Genomic DNA, 16,967 nt, shown 5'->3' with positions numbered 1-16,967 from the left:
ATGTTTTATCACTGGTTTTATGGAAGAAGGGCATAGCCAGGGTGATGTGACTGTAAAGCAGTCTAGAGTCTAGCCGAGTCTAACCCTAACCCTAAACCTCACCATAAGTTACCATAACTTTAGGACTAACGAACGTTATTTTCGGACTAGCTAACCTGAAGAAGTAGGACTGGAGGTACTTCATGGTATTATTGGTATAGGTCATCAGAACAAAGTATTCTTGATTTCCGGCTCCATCTTTATTGTCCATACCCATGTCACACAAACTTTATCATTTTGATTTCATATAATTTTCGATAAACAGTACCATTAATCAGGTCATTCTACTGTAGTTTCAGTTCGCTGAAACAAAAACAAAGACACCAAAGAACTAATTGATGGCCTCACTGATCCAGAAAGTGTATATCGGTTGTTCAACTTTTCAGTAAGAAATGGAGTGGACAAACATATTAAACCCATGATACTGGATTTGCGGCTGGTTTGATCAAATGAAAAATCATGAATGAAGTCAGTCTACAATAATCATATTCATTACAAATAAATTCAATTAGACCTATATATTTGGAAGTGGCAATCTGTTTTTAAACACTGCAAATTTTATGTGTGATGAAAAACCCCTGTTCTTCGAGCGGGCGAGTGTCGGTTGGTCGGGCGTATTTTTGGGGTTTTTTACTTTTTTTTATTTTTTACTTTTTGCCCCCAAGCAGCTGATACTAAATGTATATAATAATTTTATGATTATTTATATATACTTTATTTATTTATCTATTTATTTAAATACTAATTAATTAAATTTAACGAGATAAACAGCTCTATTATAATAGGTTATCATCTACAATTAATAGGGCCCAAATAAACTTATAGGCTACAATTAAAAACCACTTTTCAGTTTCATATTATGACACCAATCTACTTTACTCATACCTGGCGATCCTGTATCTATTATTAGATTATATATTGCCTAATCCAAAACAAATTAATTATTTTCTTTTTAATTTCAGTTGCAAAAGGACTATTTTGCTAGAAGGGATCCGGAAACTTACTATAATTAGGGGTAGGTTAAACAGCCTTAAAAGGGTGATGTTTCAAATTTCTTAGAAATTTGAAGCATCATCATTCTTCAACCCACCACTACTATAATTTCACTGCTACTTAACTTTTACATATATTGAACTCCTGAGCCAAACTACACACCGGGCTATATACACACATTCAGTGGCGTAGCATGGGAGCAGGGGAACAGCCCCCCCGTGAGAAGTTTGCCCTCTCCTCTCTTTCTCCCATTTGGAATGCTGACAGCTTTAATATTTGAGATTTTTATGCCCCGATATTCCCACTTTGCCTTGCCCCCTTGCCCCCACTCCTCTAGAAAGTCCTTACGCCACTGCACACATTACAGATGCAATATTGGATCTAATGAACATAAACCGGAAACCCCGACATAAACATGGTCGAATCCGAATCTGAAAACAATAATACTAGTACCACTTTATATTTTCTTTCGAATTTCAGTTCCAAAGAAGACACGCCACATATATTGTCATCGTAGAAAGTGCAGGAAACGAATGCCATCATATATTATTCTTATCAGGTATATCATGGAGGTATATTTATATACCTCCATGGGTATATCAAACAAATTATTCAAAACAATACAACAATTAATGTTATCTGATGACTACTCTTAATTAAACAATTGCTTCAAACAATATACAAATGTCTACAAATTTCATTTTTTTGTTAATTTACAAAATAATACAATTATACGAGAAGACATTCACCTTCGGCCTGACGACCTTTTAAGTATTATCAACTCCAAATCAAATTGGAAACACAAACATTATTCAACTAGAACAAATAATGTAAATTGTGTCTTTGTGTCCGCGTTTCCGCACGACACAAAAATGTAATTAAATCTCTCCCTTTCATTTAATATAGAGCGTTATTAAAAGTACGAAATATTTAGGTAACTATTTTTATAACATGATAAATAGTAAGATTAGGCGACGAAACAACCTTGATCAAATTTCAAATAGGGTCATTAGAAAAAAATCATCGAAAACTTAACCAAACTCAATACACCATTGGCATTTTTCTAAATCCTCAAATCGCAAAATCTGGGTTGGTTGGGACTCTAGAATTTAGAATAGAATAGAATAGAATATAGAATATAATAGATTAGAATTTAGAATAGAGTAGCGTATCAAAACTTTAAATCAAATAATTTTTTATCGATAGTATGAGCGTTTCGACGACAGTATTTTTTGTGGGACATGAGAACACATCAGACATATCGAATTGCATTCTGAATACGAAGAATTTCCTTCTGATATCAAATAATTTTGATGTTTTTTTTAATTCGCGATATACGGTAATACAAATTTTATAACAAAATTTGTCACAAAATTTGATATTTTTAAAATTTTTGATAACAGTCCTCGAAGAAAACTTTATGAATCTAATGATGTGTACTTAAAGTGTATTGTAGCTGGGAGCAAAAGCCGAAGATCAATTGAAAATTTTGACCTTTCAGATTGAAGATATACATTATTTTTTCCTAAAAAGACTCAGTGATTTTGGGAAAAAAATACTCCAATACAAAAGTTCAAAATGTTCAATTGATCGTCGATTTTCATCACAATTCACAGCTATATATAATATACATATTACATACACTTTTTAAAAGTACACTTTTACACTTAAAAGTACATATCATCAGATTGATAAAGTTTACTTCGAGGACTGTTACTCGAAAATATTAATTTGTATTGTGAATTTCAAAAAATTATTTGATATCATGCAGTTCTGACTCTCGTGCACCCCCAGACTGGGTAATCAACAAAAGTCGCTAATTTGATCATCAGCGCGGTGTATTTTTCGAATAAAAAGTCCGAATTCTAAACGTGGGGAAAATGATTTTAAAAAAAGTAAGTATATGTATCTAAAAATGTATTTGATTAGATTTTAGATTCAAAATTCCAATATTTCTTTCCATATTAAATAATATGAAATCTATATATAAACAGTGCCTGTGCCAGCCTCAAATATATTATTGTCAAACAGGTTCTCTGCGGTGAAAATTAGGTTTCCTGAGAAAGGAAACAAAATGCGATATCATGTCAATTCTTGGCAGACAAACGTGATATCCCATAACCTCAATATTGACTTCAAATTTAAACTATATTTGATTTAAATTAGATTTACGATATTTTCCCGGGGTTCGTTAATGGAAAGGTGGTACGGGGATGCATAAAAAATAACGGCAGATTTGGGATAGACTGGATCCTCCAGTCTTTCAACATCACTGTCATCGGATCATGGCGAGTAGTAACAGGCAACGTAAAGGATTGTGGGTAATATCACGGCGCCGCAATTCCGGGTCTTGAAAGATTTTAGCTATAGATTTGGGGTAGGCCTACATGCACGTATTTTTTTTTTGGGGGGGCTTTTGGGGCGCGAACACCCCCGAGTAAAAGCAGGGGCAGCCAAAACGAAGGGCAGTGGAAAAGGTTTGAAAAAGTATAACAAATTGTGAAAAATGGTACTTTTTTTTTTTTTTTTTTGGGGGGCTATTGAGGAAGGGCGGCAAAATTGAATTTTCTTCAGCCCCCCGAGGTAGGAGCAGCCACGGTACGCCACTGGGGTAGGCCTACATTTATAGGCTTTGTGGTTAAAACTTTAGGTAGCAATTTTCAGAAAAGAATAAAGATTTGCGGATTCATAATTTACCGTAATTTAAAAAAAATAATCGAAAATTAGTTGAGTTAAAGACTTTTTGAAATACATAATTATTTGAAATCTTGCAAAGTTTTTTAAAATTGTACCTATCATGTAGGCCTATACCTTTAGCAATGAGCACATAGTTTTAGCAATTATATAAAATTAAATCAAGAACATTCAATGTTGTCAATAATGTATCATGAAAACATTGATAAGTCAATATAAAGTAGGGCACATCCTTTGATGGGGGGGGGCATAGCAGTTTCTTGGAAAAAAAACTACTCTATGTAGTCATGATAGCGAGACAAAAGCAACCCAAAAAACTGAGAATCAAATGTCGCGTCCCTTATCACCAAGAATGATCTCATACCCAACAGCATAGCTCATGACCCGCATTGAACAAGTAAAGCTCAAAATTTGATCTAAAGTTGTGGGACATGAGTTTTTGTATACCCAACACATCCAAATGTCATTCTTGTCATGTTTTTTGTGTGGCTTGACGTTGAATCAAAAACGCTTATAATTTGTTGCAAATATGGCAGTGAAAATTTGTGAAGGTTAGTGACTTAAGCCATTGACAACAAGCCAAGTTCAACAATCGCGTTCATTGACTGCGAAATACAATAAATGCGTCCTAACCTTGTAAAAGACAGCATTTTTGTGGTAATTTTATTGTTGTAAATTTTTAATGAATGCAAACAAACAGAGACAAATAACAATTTGTGGAATTTGCTAATTTGCTGCAGTAGTACCCCCGGTATCTAGACTTCCAAAGTATTTTGACCTAGAACAAAGTCATGCATGCCCATATCGCTCGCCATATCGTCATCCATACATGTAGGCGGCATCAACATGGGGGGGGGGGGTATAATGTGTGGACCATCCCCTTACCAAAATATGCGGGGTATATCCCCCATCAATGTGGCAAATGTTTACTGATACGCTAAATTCCGGAAAACTTTAACCACTTGGTGTGTTCCATTCCCGGGGGAGGCACTCCCTATCTGAAATGGCAGGGATGTGCCTCGGCCATGTTTAAAGTAGGGGGCATTCAGGTCAAATGTACAATTACAAAAATATGGGGTCATTCAGTACACAACCTGAATAAAAATGGGGTCATTCGGTATGAAACTTTGAAAAAAGGATGGTCATTGGGGTAACAAAAAGTAAAATGGGAGTCATTGAGTACAGGATTGCCAAAAGAGTATCATTAAGTACACATAAATAAGTGCCAAACTGCGTAAAAACAATTTGGCCACCTTAGAAATGTGAAAAAATCTCATTATTTCTGGAGAGAACACAAATACCACCTAAATTTGGGAATTAAAAGGGGATCATTGGGTATAGCAGGAAATAGAAAAAGGGGTCATTGAGTACATGAATTTTTTTAAAGGGGGTCATTGGGTAATAGGTAGGACCATAACACAAAAAAGGGGGTCATTGGGTACAAGCCGGTTTGAAAAAGGGGGTCTATCCCGAGGCACATGATGCATATCTGTCATGGAAGTGCCCCCCCCCCGGGGTTCCATTTCATCGAAATAGCTTGTGGTGAGCATTACAGAAATGGCTCACATTCACAACCAAAAAATGATTCCTCAATGAACTGAAAAAATACACTTTTCCAATAAACTTCTCTCAAATTATCCCGACCCCTTCATCGAAAAAATGTTTTATATAATGTGTTGTTTTTTCTGCATTCTGTCACCAAACATGCATGAAAATCGACGAAATCAAAAAAACAACTAGTGGCAAATGGTGGTCATAGACCACAAACCTAGCTGGGGCATGTTGGTGTTGTGGAGGTATCTGACCCCTACAAAATGTTCCAAAAATGCTCCCCTGGTCATGGGGTTTGTTTTCACTGAGTTCGAGTCCCGTACTCCTAACAGATGTCCAAAAAATTCAATTCTAAGATTTGACCCCAGATGACCTTTGACCTGACCTATGCATGATGTTCCATAATGTTCCCCTGGTCTTGAGGTTTGTTGTCATCATGTTTGAGCCCCGTACCTCTTACAGATATCCAGAAAATGAAATTCTACGATTTGACCCCAGATGACCTTTGACATGACCCTTGCACAGTGTTCCAAAATGTTCCCCAGGTCAGTAAGTTTGTTGTTGTGGAGTTTGAGCCCCGTACCCCTAACAGATGTCCAGAAAATGCATTTAGAAAATTTGACCTCTACATGACCTTTGACCTGACCCCTGCAAAATGTTCCCCTGGTCATGAGATTTGTTGTCACTGAGTTTGAGCCCGATACCCCTTGCAGATATCCAGAAAATGAAGTTATAAAGATTTGACCCCAGATAACCTTTGACCTGACCCCTGCAAAGTGTTCCAACATGTTCCCCTGATCATTAAGTTTGTTGTCACCAAGTTTGAGCCCCGTACCCCTTACAGATGTCCAGGAAATGCGTTTCTAAAATTTGACCTCTGCATGTCCTTTGACCTGACCCCTGCAAAATCTTCCCCTGGTCATGAGATTTATTGTATCGAGTTTGAGCCCCATACTCCTTACAGATGTCCAGATAATGCAATTGTAAGATTTTACCCCCTTAATGACCTTTGACCCCAATTATGTGTGCAAGGTATGGACACTGGGTAAAGCCGATGCACATGTGTAAGTGACGTCATTGTGCTATGTAATATGTGGCAGAAGAAGCATTTTGAAGATATTTGGTTATATACTGAAAATGCCCCTTTAATGACCTTTGATCCCAATTCTGTTTGCACCCTATGGGCACTGGATATAGCCGATACATATGTGCAAGTTACGTAATTGTAGGGTGTAACATGTAGGAGGAGAAGCATTTTGAAATTTATTGCCAGAAAGAAGAAGAAGAAGAAAGAAGAACTAGTGGCAAATGGTGGTCATAGACCACAAACCTAGCTGGGGCATCTTGGTGTTGTGGAGGTACATGTATCTGACCCCTACAAAATGTTCCAAAAATGCTCCCCTGGTCATGGGGTTTGTTTTCACCGAGTTTGAGTCCCGTACTCCTAACAGATGTCCAAAAATTCAATTCTAAGATTTGACCCCAGATGACCTTTGACCTGACCTATGCATGATGTTCCATAATGTTCCCCTGGTCTTCAGGTTTGTCGTCACCATGTTTGAGCCCCGTACCTCTTACAGATATCCAGAAAATGAAATTCTACGATTTGACCCCAGATGACCTTTGACATGACCCTTGCACAGTGTTCCAAAATGTTCCCCAGGTCAGTAAGTTTGTTGTTGTGGAGTTTGAGCCCCGTACCCCTAACAGATGTCCAGAAAATGCATTTAGAAAATTTTGACCTCTACATGACCTTTCACCTGACCCCTGCAAAATGTTCCCCTGGTCATGAGATTTGTTGTCACTGAGTTTGAGAACCATACCCCTTGCAGATATCCAGAAAATGAAGTTATAAAGATTTGACCCCAGATAACCTTTGACCTGACCCTGCAAAGTGTTCCAACATGTTCCCCTGATCATTAAGTTTGTTGTCACCAAGTTTGAGCCCCGTACCCCTTACAGATGTCCAGGAAATGTGTTTCTAAAATTTGACCTCTGCGTGACCTTTGACCTGACCCCCGCAAAATGTTCCCCTGGTCATGAGATTTATTGTATCGAGTTTGAACCCCATACTCCTTACAGATGTCCAGATAATGCAATTGTAAGATTTTACCCCCTTAATGACCTTTGACCCCAATTCAGTGTGCAAGGTATGGGCACTGGGTAAAGCCGATGCACATGTGTAAGTGACGTCATTGTGCTATGTAATATGTGGCAGAAGAAGCATTTTGAAGATATTTGGTTATATACCGAAAATGCCCCTTTAATGACCTTTGATCACAATTCTGTTTGCACCATATGGGCACTGGATATAGGCGGTACATATGTGCAAGTTACGTAATTGTAGGGTGTAACATGTAGGAGGAGAAGCAATTTGAAGTTATTGCCAGAAAGAAGAAGAAAGATCCGATAGCAAAACAGTACCTAGCTCGGGGGGTTGAAATCCCCAGCTAGGTAAAGATCGGATAGTAAAACAGTACCTAGCTCGGGGGTTGAAAACCCCCAGCTAAATAGAAGAATCGGATAACAAAACAGTACCTAGCTTGGGGGTTGAAAACCCCCAGCTAAATAAAGAGGAATTGGATAGAAAAACAGTACCTAGGTAAAGAAGCCGAATCGGATAGCATTAGAATACCTAGTTGGGGGTGAAAGAAGCATCGGATAGATTAGAATACCTAGCTGGGGGTGTAAACCCTCCAGCTGGGTAACCAGAGGTGAACCAGTCAAATTTTATGGGCCCTTATGGGTTAGCATTTAGCATTATCAAGTTTCCATTTATGGTACATGCCCACATGCACAGAGTGCATAAAGAGTTCATATGTTGCCAGCGGAAGAGACCCACTTGAAAACAGACCCTAGCTGGGGGGGTGTAAACCCCCCAGCTAGGCAATCATTGTGTTTAATAACATATCAACAGTCCGGGCAACAGTCACGAATATATAGGGGTTTGTACACATGGCCAAATCATTGAAACTGTGAGTAAGCAATTTATATTTTTAAAATGAATGCCATTTGCCATGAACTAATGACTCAAAGCTATTAAAAGCATGTAAAAACAACTTTATGGCCATGAACATGATGATTATCCACATTGTATTAGTTTGTTCTAATTTACAAAATATGCTAAATTCCCGTGTTTATCACATAAACCTCGATTTACTCTGGAATTTTGGGTTTTCGTCATGTTAATTTTGTACGTTTTCAAGTCTTGTCCATGACCAATATACGACCTTGTCAGTAAAATCATTTTTTTCTTCATACCTTTTTGTACTTCCAAAGCCTAAATATTAATCAGAACGCGCGTCAAATTTGGTATCAATTGTCTTGTTTTGGACAAAAATGTCAAAATGTGCTATTCCAGATGAAATCCACACAACCCTTAAATGGAAGATGACCTTATATCAGGGGGTGTAGATTTCATTTAGGCAACCCTCATTTGAAAGCTCATGTGTTCCAGAGTTGTATGAATTTTAACTAGAATAGTGTGCCCAACTAGTATCACCTGATCATCATTGCATGGGTACTTGGTTCAAACCTCGGGTTCAAACCCCGGGGTTCATGCTTTATCTGTTCAAAACGAAATAAGGCCAAGTAAGCAATCAGGTCAAATGACGACTTACTCAACCGGACAGGTCTGATTATATCTGTCCTAAAAAGGGACACTTCTACATTGTCCTACATTATATAACCTTTATACCTGTTTACTTAAGTCATGATCATATATTTTTAGCATTTTTCTCAATAATGTGCACTTTGAAGACACATTAAACTACTGCATTTAGTGTGAAATTTATTTTACTGGAGGAAAGGATTTATTAAATGTGAGCGCGGGCATAGTTTGAACTTAATTAAGTCATGACTCTGGTGCTTTATTGAAATTTTATAAAACAACATTATTTTGGGGGTGCGTTGTACATGCATGTGCGACTCGACTATATAATATACTATGAAATATTACTATTATACTTAGGCCTACTATATTACTCTTAACAAATTTATTCCCGGATAATAAAATTGAACTATGAAGCACACTTAAAAGTGTTAACTGAAATGTCAAATGTGTACATCTATAATAGTATACATCTATACACGTACACTAATAAAATAATTGCACTTAACAATTTCACACAAAAAAGTGGGTAAAATATTACACATTTAAGGGCTGGGGTATATGAACGTTTGCAGAGTATTTTTGTGGGACATGAGAGCACGTCAGACATATCGAATTGCATTCTGGTTACGAAGAATGTCCTTCTGATATCAAATAATGTTTCGAAATTCGCGATACAACTGGATAAAATTAATGGCAATTTTTTTAAAATTGATATTTTTGGTATTTAACAGTCCTCGAAGTAAAATTGATAAATCTAATGATATTTACCAGTGGCGTACCGTGGCCGCCCCAACCCCGGGGGGCTGAAGAAAGTTCAATTTTGCCGCCCCTTCCTCAACAGCCCGAAAAGGTTGACCCAATTTTTTTCTCGGTCGTTTGAAAAGTGAAGAGCAAAAAAAAAAAAAAAAAAAAAAAAAAAAAAAATTAAGGAAATAACACCCTAAAAAGCACAAATTATGATGTATAGTACCATTTTTTCTAAAATTTTTATGCTTCATCAAATGTTTCCGCCCATTTTTAGTTACTAATACTTTTTGCCGCCCCCTTCGTTTTTGCCGCCCCTGTTTTTGCCGCCCCTTCTTCTTCCGCCGCCCCTTCATTTTCGCCGCCCCTGCTTTTTACCCCGGGGGCTGGCGCCCCAAACCCCCCCAAAAAAAAAATACGCGCATGTTTACTTATAGTAGGAGGAAACGTCGACAATCATTTAAAAAATTGATCTTTGTATTAAAGATCTAGATTTTCCCCCAACCGAAATGTCAAAATTTTCCAATGATCGTCGGCTTTTCCTCCCAGCTATACACGTTAAGTACATATCACTAGATTTATTTTACTTCGATGACTGTTGAAATAATTATGAAAAATAACAAAAATATCAATTTTTAATAATTTGCTATAAAATTTGTATTATATCGCTAATTTCAAAAAATCAAAATTATCTGATATCAGTAGGACATTCCTTGTATTCAGAATGCAATTCGATATGTCTGAAGTGATGCTCTCATGTCCCACAAAAAATACTGTGCTATGTTTCATTTGGCAAAACAAGACAATATTTTTTTAATTAATTCCAAAAAAATTAGTGCTGAATTTTTCTGGAAACGGGGAGTAGCTGTTCGAGCATTAGTTCTTTAATCCTTAATTTGATTTTTCCATTTCATTTACTCTTTGTGATTTCTTTACTCATTTGTGTGCTGCTTGTGTGTGTAATAATTTCCTTGTTCCTTGTTTTGGTTGGCATAACCTTACCTGGCCAGGCCAACAAAACCTTCATTCTACTTCCAATCATGTAGACCGTATCTTCTATCATATCTATCTAAGCTATTGGTAATCATTTCTGTCCAGGCGTGTCTCAAAAATTAAAATTTGATTTTTGGAAAATGTGATTATTTTTGAAACAAAACAAAAACTTATGATTAAAAAAAAAGACAACTTAGGCCTAATATTGAACATTCTTGAATTGGAAAGTTGGTATATATGATGACGCAAGCACACGATTATAATAACTGATTTTAAAACTTGACGTCATATTTTGAATGTATGTAGATAAACTACAATAAAACCCCGGAATAAAATCTTGAATTTAATTTTTCATCGCAAAAAGCAGGAAGAAATTATCTTGTATTATATTGTGTCTGATGTAATATCTAATGTGTTGTCTTTGTCCTTGCATTCCATTTACATTGTAATTCTTTTCATCAGAAAATTTCAAAACCCTATATCAAGGACCATTAAATATTTAAATCTCTTGTCAATCAATAAATCTCAGTTTTTCCTTTCGCTGCACCACAATGAAAAGGCCTATTGAAACATGTTTTATGTATGGCTGGCCAACCGTCAAAAAACAAATCGCAAGACATAAAACGAACTTCTTTATCGTCATATTATATTTTCGACACGTTCAGCGTTTTACAGAAAAGGTTGGGTTGTATAAAAACTGTTTAATAACATTCGTAAAACATTTTTGATATCAGAATATTATTAAACCATATTCACAAAAATGTTTGCTCAAAATATTTCACAATAACATTTTAAAAACTTATTCATGATTTTTATAACCCGACATTTAAATGTTATTAAAACGTTTTGAATAAACGTTTTAAGAACATTTTTGTGTTTACTGCATGGTGACTTCAATCAAAAGGTTCTTATTACTGATCCAATAAATTGCACTTACTGTGTACGTTTCGATAACCACTCGGTTATCTTTATCAACACTGAATGAAGACTGCTACTGTGAACTGGTCATCCAATCACCTATTGATTTTTTGGTAATTGACTTGTTGACTGTGTTGCCAGTTGATTTTTTTCCTGTTGGATGTTTTGATGGATTTTTCACAGGATGTAGCAGTTCATCAAAAATGTGAGAAAGCTGATATTGACCTTCATCTCTGTTCATGGTGGCGCCCCTTCTCTTCCTGATCTCTATAGCCTCCTTGACCCAACGTTTATATCTGTCTTGCTCCATGCCTATGACCTCTGCCTCCCCCCCAACCGATGACATGGTTCCTCTCTGCAACATGGTCTGTGATGGCCGATTTATGGATGGTTGTAAGCGATTCTTTCCTACTTGCTCTGGTGACTGTTTTTCCAAGTTCTTTTTCTGCTTCCGCGCGGTGCTCATCTAGTCGAGTACCAAATTTCCTTCCCGTCTCTCCCACGTATGAGAGATCGCAGTTCAAGCAAGGAATGTTGTATATGGCTTGAGTTGTATTAAGCGGATCGCGTTTATCCTTCGGGTGCACCATCTGTTTCCTAAGGGTGCTGTGTGGACGCATAGCAGTGGAGATGTTGTAGGATTTCATGACTCTCGACACTCTTTCACTGACGCCTTTGACATATGGCAGGACAACCATCCCTTTGCTCTTTGTCCGTTCTTCTATACTCTTGGTGGATTTCTTAGGCTTGACTGCCTGCATCTGGTCTTTCACCTGTTTAAATGTCCAATCAGGATAACCACATACTTTCAGCGCTTCCTGGACCTTCCGACTTCTGCGATCTTATCTTCCTCTTCAGTTATAATGCGATCTTTCCTGTCAAACAGAGTTCTTATGACACCCATTTTTTGGTGCAGTGGGTGGTGGGACTGGAAACTCAGGTACTGGTCAGTATGTGTTGGCTTGCGGTAAACGAGAAGCTTAACCGTACCGTCTTCCTTTCTGACTATGAGGGTATCCAGAAATGGGATGGTTCCTTCTGCCTCTTCTTCACAGGTGAACTTTATGACCAGTTCACAGTAGCAGTCTTCATTCAGTGTTGATAAAGATAACCGAGTGGTTATCGAAACGTACACAGTAAGTGCAATTTATTGGATCAGTAATAAGAACCTTTTGATTGACTTTACTCTACCGATCCTGATGAATTTGTTCAACCATGCATGGTGACTAATATCAAACAAAGATGTAAAGTAAAATATTATTTATTATTTTCAAGATTATTTATAATTATACTTTCAAGCGAATTATTGAATGGTAAATAGCAGAATAGCAGATGAAACCACATTCTCATCATGAAATTGAAGTGTTCATCCATGCAAACAATGTTAAATAATTACCATATAAAAAGTACAAGTATCCTTTGAATGGGGTTTGTTTTGCATGAGTAAATATATATTCCATAAAATAATTATCGTCATCATGCCAATCATAATATTCATAAAGCCATGCACATGTGCCACAACAAGAGAAGATGAGTAGGCCTATTCTCACTCATCTGGCCTGTACGACTGCATGCAAAAACATGTCATTTGGTACTAACTTGGTTGATCATATTTTTGCTGAACCAATGAATGGATCCCAAGAAAACCATCCGAGTGGTGTCAAATGAAAGAGAAAAAAACAACATAATATAATAATTTTTAAAAAATTTCCCCACGGGGGTGATACTCCTCATAAGTTATGGGTTAATATTCATTTTGTGGGTCCTTTTCATATCTTAAAATGTCAAGACGGTATGGACCCCCGTGTGGTGTGTCGAATGAAGGGAAAAAGTCAAGAATATAAATAATGTAATTTCCCCACCGGACGGAGGTGACACTCCACATAAGACTCGGGTTATAATATTTCTATTTTGGGTCTTTATCTTGAAATCCCAAGAAGGTATGACAACACCCCCCCGACAGTGGTATACCAGTGTAGGCCTATACCACATGTGTTCCAATATGGGTATATTCCACAATATAGGCCTAGGCCTACTGTCGAAGCCAGCCCCATGGTTCAGCCATGGTGCGGTAACCGCTTTAGTTTTTTTTTTTTTTTTTTTTTTTTTAATCTCAAATAATTAGTGCTGTTTTTTTCTGGAATGGGGAGTAGCCTCATCATGCAGTAACATCAAGAAAAACTATCAGGTCGCATGGGGTCGATTATATATTAATTTCACGTAAAATTAAATTGTTGGGCCTTTAGTAAATAGCGTGAAAATAATAGAGTAAAGCATGATAAATTAATACTGGTGTTGCAGTTGAGGTCATTTTTGGGTTAAATTCATTCCTGTTCATTACCAGATATCGGTAGCTGATGCCTAGTGGTTCCCACCATACTGGAGCTTTCTAGGGTATATGTTTCCACGGAGCACACAATCCGTCGACGGAATAGGCCTATCGATATATTCTCCGGTTTTTTTTGTCAATAGCTTAATATTTAACATGATTATGAATATGATCATGTTAGAGGTTGTGCAAATTGCCAAATTGCAATATATCTTGTACTCATGGGGTGGTGAATTATGGGAGGGGGTACTGAGATAGCTTGAGATGTTTGGCAGACCAAAGAAAGAGGGTGTCTGGGTGTGGGCAAGCATTTTTTGCACGTCAAAAAGGTGTGTGTAGGCCTACAGATATAGTTTGGGCACAGTATAAATTTTAGGAAACGTTTAAGTCCCCCCCTCCCCCTTCCGGAGTTTCTCCCCAGACGTCTGCCCTGCCCCCGGTAGGTTGCTATATAGCTGCCCTATAATGTAAGATTTTAGGACTTTTAAGCCCATTTTGGTATTTTCGGTCAAAGTATGCCCTGGAAAGTTGCCACCCCACCCCTCTACCTAAGTAAAAGTCCTGTCTACCCTACTGACAACATACCTGCAGCATCTAGCCCCAACATCAATATCCTTGATTCTCTCTCTCCGTTGATGGGAAACCTGCAATCCACGTGCAAAAAGTCCGACAACTTGCCCATAACATGACCCATTTTACTCGACTTGCCACCCATACCGATTATGGTGACGTACCGGTATACTATAAGGTAGCGATGACAAAATGCTTGTAAAATGTTCCCTTTTCAGATGAATTCAACAAAATATTATCCCTCCTAGTAATGTTACGTATACGCTGGTATACTATTCCACCCGATAATCACGCATTATATGTATTAATGTGATTTTGATTTTTTTTTAAATCAAATTCTTCTCCAATATTCCAAAATGAAGCCGCTTCAAACAACAAACAATCCGAAACTGTTACCAAAATAACTGTTTCGAATAATTTAAATATCCCAGACCTGCCGGGTGAACTGCATTGCACATGTATTTGCAAACATGAATAATATGATCAGCATGTCATCTGCAAACTTGTTATTATATAAAATTCCAGTACGTGAATGAAAAAATCCTGTATGCACAAATTAATAGCGTTACGGTGCCGCTAAATAGAAAATAATAAAATGAATAGGCGCTTCAAGCAAGCATAAATTGACAAAACTATCAAAACTGCTTTTCTGTAAATCCCTATTCACAGAGCTGCCAATGACTTTCAGGTAACAATCAAATTAGCCACGCTCCAGTAAAAACTGCTCCGACGTGAATATTGCGATAAAATCCTTGAAATATCCATGCAAGCAATGAGCAATGATGAGTGGTAAAAATAAAATTCGGTTCGGTATAAATTCCTTTTAGCCGTTTAGCGTAAGCTAAATTCAATTTTAAATCAGCTCAAAAATATGACGATGATAAATTGTTATATCCTCGTCCTGCAACTGAATAATAAATCACTTTTTCTCCCGAGTCAATCGCTGCTGGTAAAGTTGTCTCACGTGGCACGCAACGATGAAGTTTACTCGATCAACTTGTCGACCCAACTGCCTGAGAAATGTATCATGAATGAACGAAATAGCTTTGACCTGAAATAGTGACGTCATACATAGACAAGGGCGCTGAGTGGTTGGAAAGTTCGGCAATAAAATGCCTGGTAGAACTATAAATGAGGGCAATATGACTATCATTGCATCAATGTCAGGCCTGATCAATGTATACACTCACAATGTGTGGTACACACTATTTTGTATTGAGGTGAGTGAGCCCTCTTGCTAGATATCATTTCTAGGGGCAGTGCTCATTGTCTGGAGATTGGCATGCTTCGTGCAGTGTGGGCTGGCTGCACCGGCCGGGGTGTGCACACACTGAACATGAATTCCTGAATCGATTGACCTCAGTCTACGTCATTTTTTGTTAAACAAAACGCTCTCATTTGAAATTTAATTATCTTACTTATGAATGTTTAAAAATAAAAGGTAAATAAAATAATCAAACTATTATGAAATTTACTCTGAAAATTGACACCATGGATTAGATAAACTATTTTATATAATGTCTTTGCTTTCTTCACGCTTTAAAGGTACCTTTGACCAGACCTGTTCTTCCGTCGTCACGGAACATAACAGGTCAGTTTTTGTCAGCCCGCGGTTTGACCTGCCAACGGCTTTATCAAATGAAAAAGACAAGATAACTCTAGTCCGACGATCTCATAACTTCTTTTGAAATTCATAGGCACCAATTCATCTCATAACAGAACGAGAGCCGCGACAGCTGGTGTGATTTGTCTCATATCCCTGTTTGGTCCAAGAACATTGAAATCGCAAGGATTATTGCCTTCGCCTCCAAGATAATGACCGTAGACCCTATAGTCCAATCCATTGTGCAAATCATGTTAAATTTACCATATTTGGCAGAGATATCAGTACTTAGGGACGCACCATTAGACTTCAAGGGAGGGGGGAGGAAGTTTTTGAAAAAAAACAAAAAAAACACTTGCACTCTAGCCTACGTATTAAGCCAAAAAAAAAAAAAAAAAAAAAAAACACTAAAAAATTTCCCCACCTAAATGTATAAATGCATGAAAATTAAAAAAATTCAACAGGACCAATTTTGTGGGAAAAGGTCGTTGAATTTTTACACGGGGGTCAAGTTCAAAATTGCTTGGACTTGGTTAAAAACAACAATAATGTGTTCATCTAGTCATAAGGATTCAGAAAAAAGTATAGTTTTATCTTTCTACGACTTAAGGGATGGGGTATGAACGTTTGGACAGTATTTATTGTGGGGCATTAGAGCACATCAGACATATCGAATTGCATTCTGAATACGAAGAATGTCCTTCTGATATCAAATAATTTTGATTTTTTGAAATTCGGAATGTAATACACATTTTATGGCAAATGATTAAAAATTGATATTTTTGATATTTAACAGTACTCGAAGTAAACTTTATGCATCTGATGATTTATACTTAAAGTGTACCGTATGTAGGTGGGATGAAAAGCCGACGATCAATTGAAAATTTTGACCTTTCGTATTGAAGATTTTTTCCCAAAAC

The 16,967-nt window shown here is 37.1% G+C and overlaps 1 protein-coding gene across 1 annotated transcript in view; it reads right to left on the bottom strand.

Moving 5' to 3' along the window:
- The window catches only part of LOC140146514 (uncharacterized), a 54,652-nt gene extending 39,653 nt beyond the window's left edge, over positions 1–14,999 (bottom strand). Inside the window, exon 1 of the mRNA XM_072168388.1 lies at positions 14,460–14,999. Within this exon, the coding sequence (XP_072024489.1) occupies positions 14,460–14,589 (130 nt within the window). The 5' untranslated portion in view covers positions 14,590–14,999. The remainder of the gene's footprint in view (positions 1–14,459) is intronic.
- Positions 15,000–16,967: the final 1,968 nt, after the last annotated feature.

The sequence above is a fragment of the Amphiura filiformis genome, chromosome 2 (genome assembly GCF_039555335.1).
Source record: "Amphiura filiformis chromosome 2, Afil_fr2py, whole genome shotgun sequence".
Taxonomy (NCBI): Eukaryota; Metazoa; Echinodermata; class Ophiuroidea; order Amphilepidida; family Amphiuridae; genus Amphiura; species Amphiura filiformis.
The sequence above is the reverse complement of the archived record's forward strand: the minus strand, read 5'-3'. Positions and strand labels throughout refer to the sequence as shown.